The sequence below is a fragment of the Apodemus sylvaticus genome, chromosome 1 (genome assembly GCF_947179515.1).
Source record: "Apodemus sylvaticus chromosome 1, mApoSyl1.1, whole genome shotgun sequence".
NCBI lineage: Eukaryota > Metazoa > Chordata > Mammalia > Rodentia > Muridae > Apodemus > Apodemus sylvaticus.
In genome coordinates, this window is record NC_067472.1 from 105651429 (window position 1) to 105664346 (window position 12918).

General features: G+C 38.4%; 1 protein-coding gene across 7 annotated transcripts in view; it reads right to left on the reverse strand.

The window, feature by feature from the left end:
• Positions 1-5223: 5223 nt before the first annotated feature.
• Pgm2l1 (phosphoglucomutase 2 like 1) overlaps positions 5224-12918 on the reverse strand; it is a 44839-nt gene continuing 37144 nt past the window's right edge. For all 7 annotated transcript variants that reach the window (XM_052157640.1, XM_052157654.1, XM_052157647.1 and 4 more), the window contains 3 exons: positions 12342-12531; positions 10268-10401; positions 5224-8244 (listed from right to left, as the gene is read on the reverse strand). In XM_052157640.1, coding sequence (XP_052013600.1) covers positions 8142-8244; positions 10268-10401; positions 12342-12531 — 427 coding nt within the window. In that variant the 3' untranslated portion in view covers positions 5224-8141. The remainder of the gene's footprint in view (positions 8245-10267; positions 10402-12341; positions 12532-12918) is intronic.

Below are 12918 nucleotides of genomic sequence, written 5' to 3' on the forward strand. Positions count from 1 at the left end.
TTCGTTTTTTTGTATAGTCAGACTTCTACATCTGCAGCTTTAACAGAGCATTGGAAACACTTAAGAAAATGGTGAATATATCGAAGACTTAAAGATGTCTTTGTTTGAGAACACATGGAGGGACCCTTGGCAAGGGGGGGGGGGGAGAAAGAGGAGAAGAAAGAAATGAATATTCAGCAAACACCAGAGGACTTCAGAAAACTTGCCAGTTTGCAAAAGGAATTCAGAGTAAGTGAGTAACCATAACCATGGGTAGCCATGGAGGCAGGATTTACTAGGTTAAAAAAAAAAAAAAGTTGGGCTGGAGAGATGGCCGAGGTTGAGTGCTTGCAGTGTGAGCATACTGACTTGAACTTAGATCCACAGCACACACGTAAAAACTGCTGTGAATAATGCCTGTACCCTCACAGTCCTGGAGAGGGGCGGGGCAGTCGGATCGTTGGGGCTTACTGGGCTCTAGTGCAGTGAGAAGGGTGTTGGTGGTTTCCATTTCAAGCAAGTAAGGTAGAGTAATAGAGGATATTCAATGACTTCTGTTGACCTTCCTACAAATGTTCACACACACACACACACACACACACACACACACACACACACACACACACACACACAGAGAGAGAGAGAGAGAGAGAGAGAGAGAGAGAGAGAGAGAGAGAGAGAGAGAGAGAGAGAGTTTAAAGGGATCTGAGCATCAGTCCCAATCACCTCTGTGATCTCTGAGCACGCACTTGCCTCAGTGTTTTTCTATAGTGGGACTTTTATATTTCAGTAGGGATGGATGCCCCATCTGGCTGGAGGACTGAGATTCATTCAGTGCATTTTGAGTAGCCATTCTCAGGTACTTGGTGGAGTGTATTACTTTTCCTGTTGTAATAAAGTGTCCAACAAAAGCAATTAAAGGAAGGCTTTATGCTGACTTACAGTTCAAGGGGATATATTGCAATATGGTGGGGAAGCCATGGTGGCAGGATGGTCACTGGAGTCAGGATACAGACCGAAGTGGCCTGCCCTCAGTGACCTTCAGCTATGCTCTACCTCATAGGGTTCTACCACCTTCTCAAACTGAGCTACTAGCTGAGGACAAGTGCTGAAACACACGAGCCTGTGGGGGGATATTTCAGAGTCGAACTGCAGCCGGGAGGAAGCAGCAGACTAAGGAGATGCCTTGGTTCTACCCGTGTACTCGGTGCGTCCCTGAACTGCCCAAAGGCTTCCCTAACTATGGAGAGAAATGTCAGACTGGATTTGGGATCCTACTCCCAAACACATTCTAAGGTTTTTGTCCACCAGTGGGAGGCATTCCTATTTGGGAAGAGTGCACAACCGGAAAGTCTCCTCGACCCAGCTGAACCTCCTCTGCTCTGCTCCCCTCCCCTCCCCTGCGGGAAATCAGTCTCCCTGAGACCCAGCCCCCCTGTAGCCTTGGGCTATTATGAGTTCTCAACCCCGGGACTTTGAGATGAGGCAATCAAGAAACAATCCACAGAATGCTGAGGCAAATATGAATTAAAGTTGCAAGCAAACTCTATGGTAAGTTATGCCATATTTTAAGAATCCCAGTTTGGACAGCAAACTTCATGAACTATATAAAATGTCTGAGACAATAAAAAGTGCATAGACATTCATGCCTATGAAGAGACCTGTTTATTACTGACAACATTTCGTTTGGTTAAAACCACAGAAATCCACACACAAATACATAAAGTGCAAATTCCCACAGGCTAACAATATACCCTGTTATCTTTACAGGGAAAGATGAGATATTGACAGAAACTGTTAAAACAAGGGCACAATTTTGAGCTACTATCTTAAAAGTATTACATTCTTAATTCTGTTTTATTTGTCATATTCAATAATGTACACTAAGAGCTTATAGTAGTCTATAACATGGTCTCATCATACACAGATACAGACCCCCCCCCTTTGTGCCTGAGTGACTCCAATAACACACATAATGAATCCTAATATCGGACAAAATGCATTGAGCACTATTAAATCAGATGTGACTCACTTGAAAGGTGGGACTATTGGGTTCAAAAATGACATCTAAACCAGTGACATTAAAACCATTCAGGATACATTCTTAGCCTTCCTGGCCAAAACCTTGTTTTTCAAGCAAAATACTATATATATATATTATATATATATATTATATATATATAATATACTTCTCATGTTGGAAGATGCTTTGTACTCTTCAAAGAAACTGAGTGTGCTGCATAGGGTTTTGTTGACTTGACACAAAAGCTAGCTAGTCCTTCTAGACAAGGAAACCTCAGTGTGGAAAATGCCCCTCAGATTGGCTGGTGGGGCACCTTCCTGATGACTGATGTGGGAGGGCCCATTTCCCTGTGTATAGTGCCACCCCTGGGCTGTGGTCCTGCGTGTTATCAAAATGCAGGCAAGCCATGAAGCAACACCCCCAGGGCCGGCCTCGGCTCCATTTCCAGCTTCCTGGTTCTTGACCTGAGTTCTGGCCTTGACTTCCCCCAGTGATGGACTATATATGATGAAATAAACCCCTTTCTTCCCAAGTTGCTTTTGGTCAATGGTGTTTATCACAACAATAGAATTCCTAGGACAATGAGTATTTAAGGGTGTGCATGCTTAGTAAATATTGCTTACTGGATATTTCAGTAATGCTAAATTTTTAAAACTGAATTGGAAAATTAGTTTTATTATCTTTTAAGCTTTTTCCTTTACTACTATTATCACCAGTTAAATACTGCATAATAGGAGATAAATACTGAATTAAGCAAAATAGATATTAACGACAATAAGCCATGATCTTTACTCTCAGGCAGCTGACAGGAGGGCTAAGGAGTGTCAATGAATACAAATTACCTTATATATCTGACAACATTATAATGTTCAAGGGTAGCATGTATTGCAGGCCAATTGATCTGGCATTAACACTTTGGAAGTACAGGTTAGAAAGGCAGAGAATATCCTAGAATTCATTGTGTGTTCTTCCAGGAAAAAGCAGCAATTGCAGGTGGGGGGCAGTCTGGGCTGGGAATTGAGGAGTTATATGATAAACTTGTGCTCCTTTCTGATATTTTCCCTTTTTTAAGTTTTTATTTTCTAAACACTGGGGATGCTTGTCTAGACCCTTTGGCACACCAGGCTCTCGTGTCAGTCAAGGCTTCCTTGGGTTTTGCTCTCGAGGCCTCATTCCCCATCCTTTTCACACTCTTCCACTTTAGGGTTCTGTTGGTGGAGAATTTAGAAAGCAAACTCTGGGCACTTTGTCCTTGTCTTGGCCTCTTAATTAAATGTATAGGTTCTTTCTGAACACTTAAAAACAATAACACTGATTTTGTTTCTGACTGGTACTAAATCAATGCTTTGTGAAGTGGCAGACAATCAGCCATTCTCTTCTATTTTAAGCTTGCTTTATTATTTATTTATTTATATATACTATATATATTACATATACTTCTTATGTTGGAAGATGGGTTAGGGTTAGGGTTATTTAATTATTTATTGGTCTAGATCTCTCCACATAGACTAAACTGACCTTAAACTCGCAGCAATTCTCCTGCCCTCGTCTTTTCAGGGCTGAGATTATACATGTGAGTTACTATAACCAGCTCTCTTCAACTTCTTTCACTTTATGGTAAAATTCTTCGAGGGACAATGTGAAAAAATATTTCCTCAAATTTTTGTACTCTTACTGCCCAGAGCACAGAGAAAACCCCCAATAAAATCCTTGATCAGCTTATTACTTTGGTTGGTAGACCTGTTTCCTCATCAGTTTCTAGAACAAATTCAGAAAACAAATTCATAGTGAAAGCCCACAGCGCCACCCTCTAGGAGTGTACAGTAGCCAGAAATGGGCTTTGGAAGACACTTAAGTTTCTTCATACAGTACAGCTCAAATATTCTGACAACAATGAAAACGACAGTCTACACACAAACAATTCACGACTGAGTTTAAAGCCACCTGAATGAACAGTTAAGACTCTGCTCAGTGAGGTAACAGGGTAGTAGCATTTCACAGTCACAGAAGGTAGGAGGATGTCCAGGGAGGTGGGAGGCAGAGTGGGAAAGGTGTGAAATTAAATGTTTCCAGGTGGAATTGGTATTTTTCAAGCCTTACAAATATCAGTGGAAAGTCTGAAAACAGCAGCAGAAGCAGCATTACTGAACTTCTCCAGGAGACTCCCACTTACTACTCTGTTGCATCAATTCCAGAAACATCCTGAAGAAGAAACAGGGGTGGGAGGAGTCTATCTGCTACATGCAGACATCACAAAGTATCCAATCTCTTGGACTCTCTCTTAAGTTACTATATCCAAATGCTGATACTTTATATTTGCAATAAATCTAAAATACCTTATAAAGCTGCCCATTCTCCCAGATGAACACAGTATGTTCAAGTCTTACACAGCTTGCAAACTAAGGAGAACACCTATTGCTGCACCCATGCACTTCCCATTCAAAATATATACACGTTATTGGTGGGCCAAACTATAGATATGGAGTGAGATGCAAAAGTTACTGACAGTGCTCTCTATATAAGTCTGTTCCAAACCCATTCTTTCTTTCTTTCTCCCCCCGCCCCCCCTTTCTTTTTTGAGACATGGTTTCTCTGTGTAGCCCTGGCTGTCCTGGAACTCACTCTGTAGACCAGGCTGGCCTTGAACTCAGAAATCTGCCTGCCTCTGCTTCCCAAGAGCTGGGATTAAAGGCTTGCGCCACCACCGCCCAGACAAAACTGATTCTTAAAAATGAGTTTGAAAGAAATCTTTAAACTGCCATTTGGTATATCCCTTAATATTTCAAATATTATTCCATCAAAAATAAGTTTCAAATAGGTTTTATGATCACGTCCACCCAAGAAATTCTAACCTCTTAAACATTTCACATTACCATTCATTTATTTCTGACCATTACATATGTATATAGAATGTATTATGATTATAGTAACTCCATCTCTTAACCCTCTCCTACCTGTTTGACTCACTTTTCAACTAGTTCCCTTCTATGTCTTTTCGTATTTTTAGAATAGGTCTTGTTTAGTTTTTTTGCATCCTTATTCCCTGTGGTGTCTTCACTAGAGATAATCAGGGTGCTATTAAGTGCTTTTTACTTTGATACCTTTAACAAAAAATTCCAATGAATAATTTATGATTTAGTAAATGACTCAATAGCTCTTTGTTTCAGAGTCCAACAATCTTAATTCCTTGAACTTTTTCTTAGAAGTTATCCTTTCCAATCTTGTTTTTTTTTTAATTTTGTTCTTTAGCGTCTCTCGTTCTCATGTGATTCTGAAACAACATCCCACTAGGAATTGAACCCACAGTTCAACTGAACCTCACCTCATAGAACTGGGCTTCTTTTCAGTTATTACTACTGAAGGAAAACAATACAGGCTTGCTGTCTGTGCATCCTAACACACACCCGTGAACAGCCTTGCATACAGCTTACCCACCATTACAGCACATGATTTGTACTTCTCAAGCATTTCTTATCCCATCATTACTGGCCTTTATATATTGTTTGTTGGTCTCTTGTTGGTCATTACCACTTTATGATTTGACTTTGCTCCATCAATAATAACCTTTCTCTTTCTTTTTGGTATTGTCAGGGATATCAGGGATCGAAGGTAAGCTTTATCTGCATGCCAGGTAAGTGCTTTGCCACTGGGCTATGCTCCAGCCTAAATATTTTTCTCAGAACTCCAGAAAATACTTGTTTTGATTTATTTGCTCAAAGAGAATATATTCCCATGCTATTGCTGAGAAATGGAAGAGATAAACAATGTAGTTATCATCCCAAGGCCGAGACCCACAGGCTGGCACTCCTATCTTGAGCTGTTGCTAAATTTATCCTATTAGGCACCTGTGCACCCACTGTGTCACGTTCATATTAAACATGCTCAGACAGACTCAAGAATGAAGACAAAAATCAGTCTCCTCAACTTACACACTCTGGGAACCTTTATACATAGTTGGAACTTAGCTTTTCAAGATAAGAGCTCAAATGTCAGTAACTTCACTTTAAGATGACTTATTTATTGTATATGCTAAAGCACTGAAACAAAGATGTTCTCTTCCTAAGTTACTGGCAATCATGATGTGGCTTTCTTGTTATAAAAAGGCTGTCACATCGCTTTAGTTTCATTTTGTCCTTGGGCCACTAGGACACAGACACTTAAATTGAATATGCATGTTTTTCCATGTATAGCTTTGATTATACCACTTTTTAGAATACATGCTATTTCCTAAATTACAATTTACACTCCTAAAAGCCAATAAAACATTTTAAACCTCTTAAAAATAAAAAAAATTCTATACACTACTTTTTAGCACAAAGTCTTTAAAATAAAGTCATACAGAAAAATGGCACGGAACACTAACTAGCTATCATCTATAGTCATATAGGACCCAGCTCTAAGACAGCAAGGAGGGAACACAGAGCAATAGTGGCAACACAGTGTAAAGCCTATGTCTGGATTATATAAACTCACCAAAATTATCCTCAAGCTGCAGCAAACCAACTCATGATTTTATTAACATTCTAACTGGTTTGGGCTTTATATTATTTATTTTTAGGACACAAATAATCTAATATCAGTGCTGTCTCCTATAGGCAACTTTTCTTAAATAATTATATCTGAAGGCCTTGTTGCTGTTATCATAACTATGTGTGTATTCTGTAAACTATATAGGGAAATATATAATTTGGGTAGCTTAGACAATAGTTTTCTATTAGGGCTTTTCAGAAGGCTAGAGAGTCAACCACAATGACTTTCCTGAAAACTGTTTTGCATTGAAAAAGATGAAAAGTATTTATATGGTCAGAAATTCCAAAGCCCGCTGGAACATACTAAAATAAATTGACTTTAATTTTCAACATCAGTTTCAGTGTTTCATTAATACCTAAAATTTCCCATCCAAGCACCGTGCTTAGCCTTGTTTAGCTTCTGAGATAAAATGAGATTGGGTATTGAATCAGGGTGGTATGGCTGTAGAAAATACTTATATCTTGATGTTTCATTTCTTATTAAAATTAGCATTATCTTATCAGATAAAATAAATTTGGCTATAAAAATGTAATTCAAAAAGACTGCCAAATAAATGCCATGCTCATGCCACAGGACAGAGATTTTCACTTATAGGTTATAATAACTGAATCCTAGCATGAAGACTCAACTACAGTTACATTAAGCCAAATTTTATTAAGACCTTTTTCTACAACCATCCACAAATCTGTTTCCTATAGAGGAAGCACCTATATAACTTGGAAAATTTCCTTAACTATCTGAAAATGGACTTATGAAATTATATTCAACTGAAGATATTATATTATCTTCAGTTCACACTAGACCCTGAGAATGCACTGAGGAATTTGACAAGAATAAAGCCACGAAGAGTGCTGCCACTACTGTTTTATGTTCAGTAAACATCAGTCATAAATGCATACAGTAAATATAAATCACACCAAGGGCACCTGAAACAGAGGTGCAAAACCACAGACTGTAACATCTGTCCTAAATCAGAAAACCTAAACAACCTATAAACATTTTCTTCTTTTATTTCTTTCCTTTTTGCTTCTTTGGAGACAAAGAATTACTGTGCAGTCCAGGCTGACCATAAAGTAACTAATGATGCCTGCCCCAGCCTCCTCAGGGCTGTGATGACAGGAATATGCCACCAAACTGGGTTTCTAATTTGGAAAACAGTATCTATAACACAAGAGCTTTCCCGCACTGGGCACAACAGCACTCCCAGCCACACACACACCTTTATAATTTCCTTAACTAACCCTATAGTTATATAATGTTTGACTTCTTTTAAACCATGCTATCTACACACAATTACAAGATATGTAACTAAGCTTAACCACAGTTCAATAAGAAAACTCACTTTTGTCTTGTTTGTGATACAGGAGGAACAACGTGCCACTGGAACACTTTCATTGTAATGACTGTACTTTAAGATTATGAAAATGTTTGACTCATATTCAAACATTTTCATTTCAAATGTATATAATCTATTTAGCCAACTGAACACAGGAAAGAAAAGGAAAAAGATAAGTTGGCAGGTGAGAGACTTCTAACACAAGGTTCACTGAGTGGAGTTCTTGGAGATTCTGTCCCATATGTCAGTGCAGTCACAGCATCCTCATGTGCCCTACACAGAACGCCAGACCAGTGCATTCTTACTGGGCTCAAGAAAATTCTCTATCAGAGCGTCAATGAGTTTCTTTAATTCTTCTTCCAGGAAAGTAGTATCACTGAGGGAAAAAGACAAAGAAATTTAAAATTCTTATTTTCATTTATTTGAATCATTTCCACTTTTAAGGAAGACACATATCTGATAGGACAACTAAATAACTGGCAAGCAAAACAGAAATTCACCCAGTTGAAATAAAACAAAAGATTCTTTAAAAATTCATATACAAAACAACAATCACAAGATAAAATTGAACTGCATTATTAGGAATGCATTATTACTTGGACCATGATAAAGTATGAGTTCATAATGGCCAATGAATTTTCCTAGGTTAATCAACTTAATAGCTCAGAATGCCAATAGAATGTATCATTAACAATGGCTTTCTGAGATCCTGAAGTCCATTCAGTACAGAAGATACGGAATAATGCTACATATCTTTCAGGTATCAGGAAGCAGTCCTGGCACTCACTGAGAAGACAGGGGAAGGTGATCTTTATGAGTTTGAGGCCAGTCAGGGCTATATAGCGAGAGCTTGTCTTTAAAAAAGGAGAAAAAGAATAAGGTCTTTATTTAAAAAAAAATCACTATACACTTAACAAGCATTCCCTGTGAATCATACTGAGCTACAGGGCAGACATTTCTAGAGAAGCTTCTAGTACTTGCTTTCACGGTCATTTTACAAGCCAGATAAGAAATCCATTTTTATTACTTTAATAATTCCTCATTTTAACCTAAAATTATTTGGGTAACTATAAACTCTGCTCTAAACATAAAGAGGTCCTTTTCCTCTCCAGTAGAAATACAACTTTAGTGCATGGGGACAGGGAAATACAAATTAACATACCCTAGTTGTGTTCTGAAAGCAATTAAACAAGAAATCTCCTTCCCCAAAATTGACTGGTTAATGAATGGACATAATCAAAAGAAATACGTTTAAATAACCTTTGATATGTTTATTAAAATCTGTGACAAACTGAACCAATATTTTTAGAAAATGAACTGGCAGATTAGGTAAAACCATGGCAAATACCAAAAACAAGATTTAACATATCATTTCTTTTTATAAAAAGATTTATTTATTATTATATGTAAGTACACTAACTGTCTTTAGACACATCAGAAGAGGGCATCATATCTCATTAAAGATGGTTGTAAGCCATGTGGCTGCTGGGATTTGAACTCAGGACCTTCGGAAAACCAGTCAGTGCTCTTAACCACTGAGCCATCTCACCAGTCCCAACATATCATTTCTTTATACTAAATCTTAGTCTTCCCAAGAAAGAAATTCACTACAACTTTGAAGTTCAATTCTCAGCGACATAGCTTCTTTGGGAAAGAGTCTGGCAGTTTCTCAAAAAGTAAAGCATTTACTTTTAGGCCCAGCAATCCGTACTTCTTAGTAAGGATTACCTTAGGCCCAGCAATCCTACTTCTACATATACATCCAAGAAAAATGAAAGTACACACCACACAAACCCAGTCACATCTGCTCATTACTGTACCATTCTCCATAGTGTAAGAAGTCATAGTCTGCATGTCCGCTGACCAGTGGATTTAAAACCACAGTATAAATCCATACAGTGGAATATTTGGGGACCAAGGATGACTTTAGCTACTAAGGACCACATAATGTATTTCATTTATATATAAAATATCCTGTTATGGGTTGAATCTGAAATGTCCCTTACAGACTCAGGTATTATATATGTTATCTTCCTCCACATGTGACATTATGTTCACACTTGTCTTGAATCTAGATAAATGTGAAACAAAACCTCAAAAAGCACGACCCCAAATAAATACTCCCTCCCTTCTTTTAAAGTATTGAAAACATGAAGAAAAACCCAGCATAAGCAGATCTACAGGAAAGGACAGTGGATCAGTGACTGCTTAGGGTTGTTAAGAACTTCTAAAGGAACTCTTTTTGGAGTTATAAAAACGTTCTCATTGTAGTGATGGTGATGCAGCTCCAGGTATACTAAAAACCACTGAATTTTACACTGATATGTGTGAACTGGACAGTATATAAGTTGTATCTCAATAAAGCGTCTACATATATATCCAAAAGAATCAATTCTCACCTCTGGCCAGGCGATGCACACATCTCTGCATAATACTTTATCTTTGGTTCTGTCCCACTTGTTCGAAGAGTTGCAACACAGCCATTTTGGAAAGTAAATGTAATCATTTGGCTGTTTTTACTCACAGGCAGTACCTATGCAAAATGCAACAGTTTACACCTATATCTTCATTTTCAAGAACTATAAGATACATCACACTTACATGAAGCATATAAGGCAGATGCAAAGTCAGAAACAAAGTAGACTGGTGGTTGCCATGAATTGAGAGATGAGTGTGTAAAGTTGTTTAATGAGTACAGATTTTAATTTATCAAGGTTAAAAGTTCTGGAAAACTTGTATAATAATACAAGCACACTGTATGTTTTGAAATTTAAGATTAAAAAAGAGTGAGAGAGATGGGTTGGTAGATCCCAGAGGGAGTTGGAAGGAGGTAGTGGGGGTGGATAAGATCAAAATACGCTGTACACATGTATGGAATTTTCAAAGAATACATAAATTACTTAAAATGGGTGAAATGCAAACATGGATTAAATACATTATTAGAATACTGAAACAACATTTGAACATTACAAATGTAACTTAAGCTAACAGTTATCATCATAATTACAATGAAATGAATGTAAGAACTTATCACATAAGTACCACTGAGCATCTACCACAGAGGCAGGAGCTTTGAGAGGCATCGAGGAAATGGATCCGCCACGTGCAATGCAGCAATGACTTAAGTAGATGTCAATAAAACACTATTACACAGCCCAAAGAAGGTTACGTAATAACTGATTCTGTTAAGCCTGACTATGGACCTGGAGTTCCTAAGGAGGATGTAACATTTGCCTTAAGTCTTAAGCATTCTAGGTGAGTGCCTGGTCGCCATCAGCTCTTGCCTTAATTAAACCTTAAGTAATGGTGAGGTATGAGCCTACAGCAGAAAGGAGAAAAAGTAAACCTAGGCAAACAAGTTGACCCAAAATACAGAAAAACCTTAAAGCATATGTGTTTAAGAAACCATCAGTCCCAGTGAAGCAGTATAGAGCAAAATCAGAACAGGGAAGTGGGAAGGGTTGGGTGGGAAAACAGGGGGAGGGAAGAGGACTGATGGGACTTTCGGGGAGTGGGGGTCCAGAAAAGGGGAAATCATTTGAAATGTAAATAAATATATCAATAAGTTAAAAAAAAAAAGAAACCATCAGTCCCTCTATTTGTCTAGAGGTGTGGAGAGTCGGTTGGAGTGGAGAGTCGGTTAGAAGCATGTTAAGATTAGAAAGCTGCAGGCTCTGAAATCCGCGTTAGACTCCATGTTCCCACATCATTCATCACCACCTCGTGTTCCCTCTCACTTCTCCTCCTTGGTCGCTCTTCTCCAAGCCCACTTCCCTTTGCACCAGCAGCACAGATGGTTATTTGGGGAGTGGTATGGATCAAGTCAGAGAGACCAGTTAGTGCACTTGAAAATACTCCGACACAAAACAATGGGTCCTAGCCTCAAGAAACTAGAGGCCACTCTTTTACTATACCATGAATTATGACATTGTTTAAAAAATAAGTTTTTTGTTGTTGTTGGTGGTGGTTTTGTTTGTTTGTTTTTTTAAAGAGGTGTTTTTCAGAGGCTTCAACTTCTAGCTGAACACACAGAATGCTGGGAAGGTGGTGCATTTATACAATGCTTAGAATAGCTGTTCTTGATCTGTGGGGTTTCGAACCCTTTGAGTTCATGTATCAAATATTTACATTGTGATTCATAACAGCAGCAAAATTATAGTTACAAAGTAGCAACAAAATAATCTTATGGTTGGGGGGGGGGGGTCACCACAACATGAGGCTGTATTAAAGGGTTGCAGCATTAGGAAGACTGAAAACTAGTTAGTGGCTTGGAAGGTTGTGCCCAGGCCTCTGTTTGCAGAACTCACCTGTAGGTCTCCTCCAGCTGGCTGCTTCTGAACTGAACCACTGTAAACCAGTAAACATGAGCCCAGTGGCTTGGATCTTATGTGAAACATTGCAGCTTTAGATTTTATTTTGGTGACTTGAGTCATTAAATTGTCTTCATTGTTTGTAAAAAGAAAAGGTACTTACTGATTTCTTATTTGGTTGGCTGCTATCATATCCAGTGGTTATATCCCGTACATGCAAAATAGCAAATGCCCCACAAAACTTTGGATATTCATTTGGAGACTCAAAATTGCGAATCCTTTCAAATATGCTTTTGATGGTAGGTGGATCATAACACAAGAAATATGAAGTTTTTGACATGTGATAACCGTATCTGCACAAAGATTTAAAGCTAAAGTCAGATTCTAGGTAACTTTTGGGACATGTACATATTAAAGATAAGCCAACATAATATTTTATAGAAAGTGATACAGATAATATTAATAGTAAAGAAAGGAAGTAGTATAGTAAAGAACAGTAAAGTCAGGAAGTAGTGGTGGATGCTTTAATTCCACCACTCAGGAGGTAGATGCAGGCAGATCTCCATGAGTTTGAGGCCGGCCTGGTCTACAGAGCGAGTTCTAGGATACCCAGGGCTGCACAGAGAAACCCTGTCTTAGGAAGGAAGGAAGGAAGGAAGGAAGGAAGGAAGGAAGGAAGGAAGGAAGGAAGGAAGGAAGGAAGGAAGGAAGGAATCTGTTCCTCAAAAACAAATCAAACT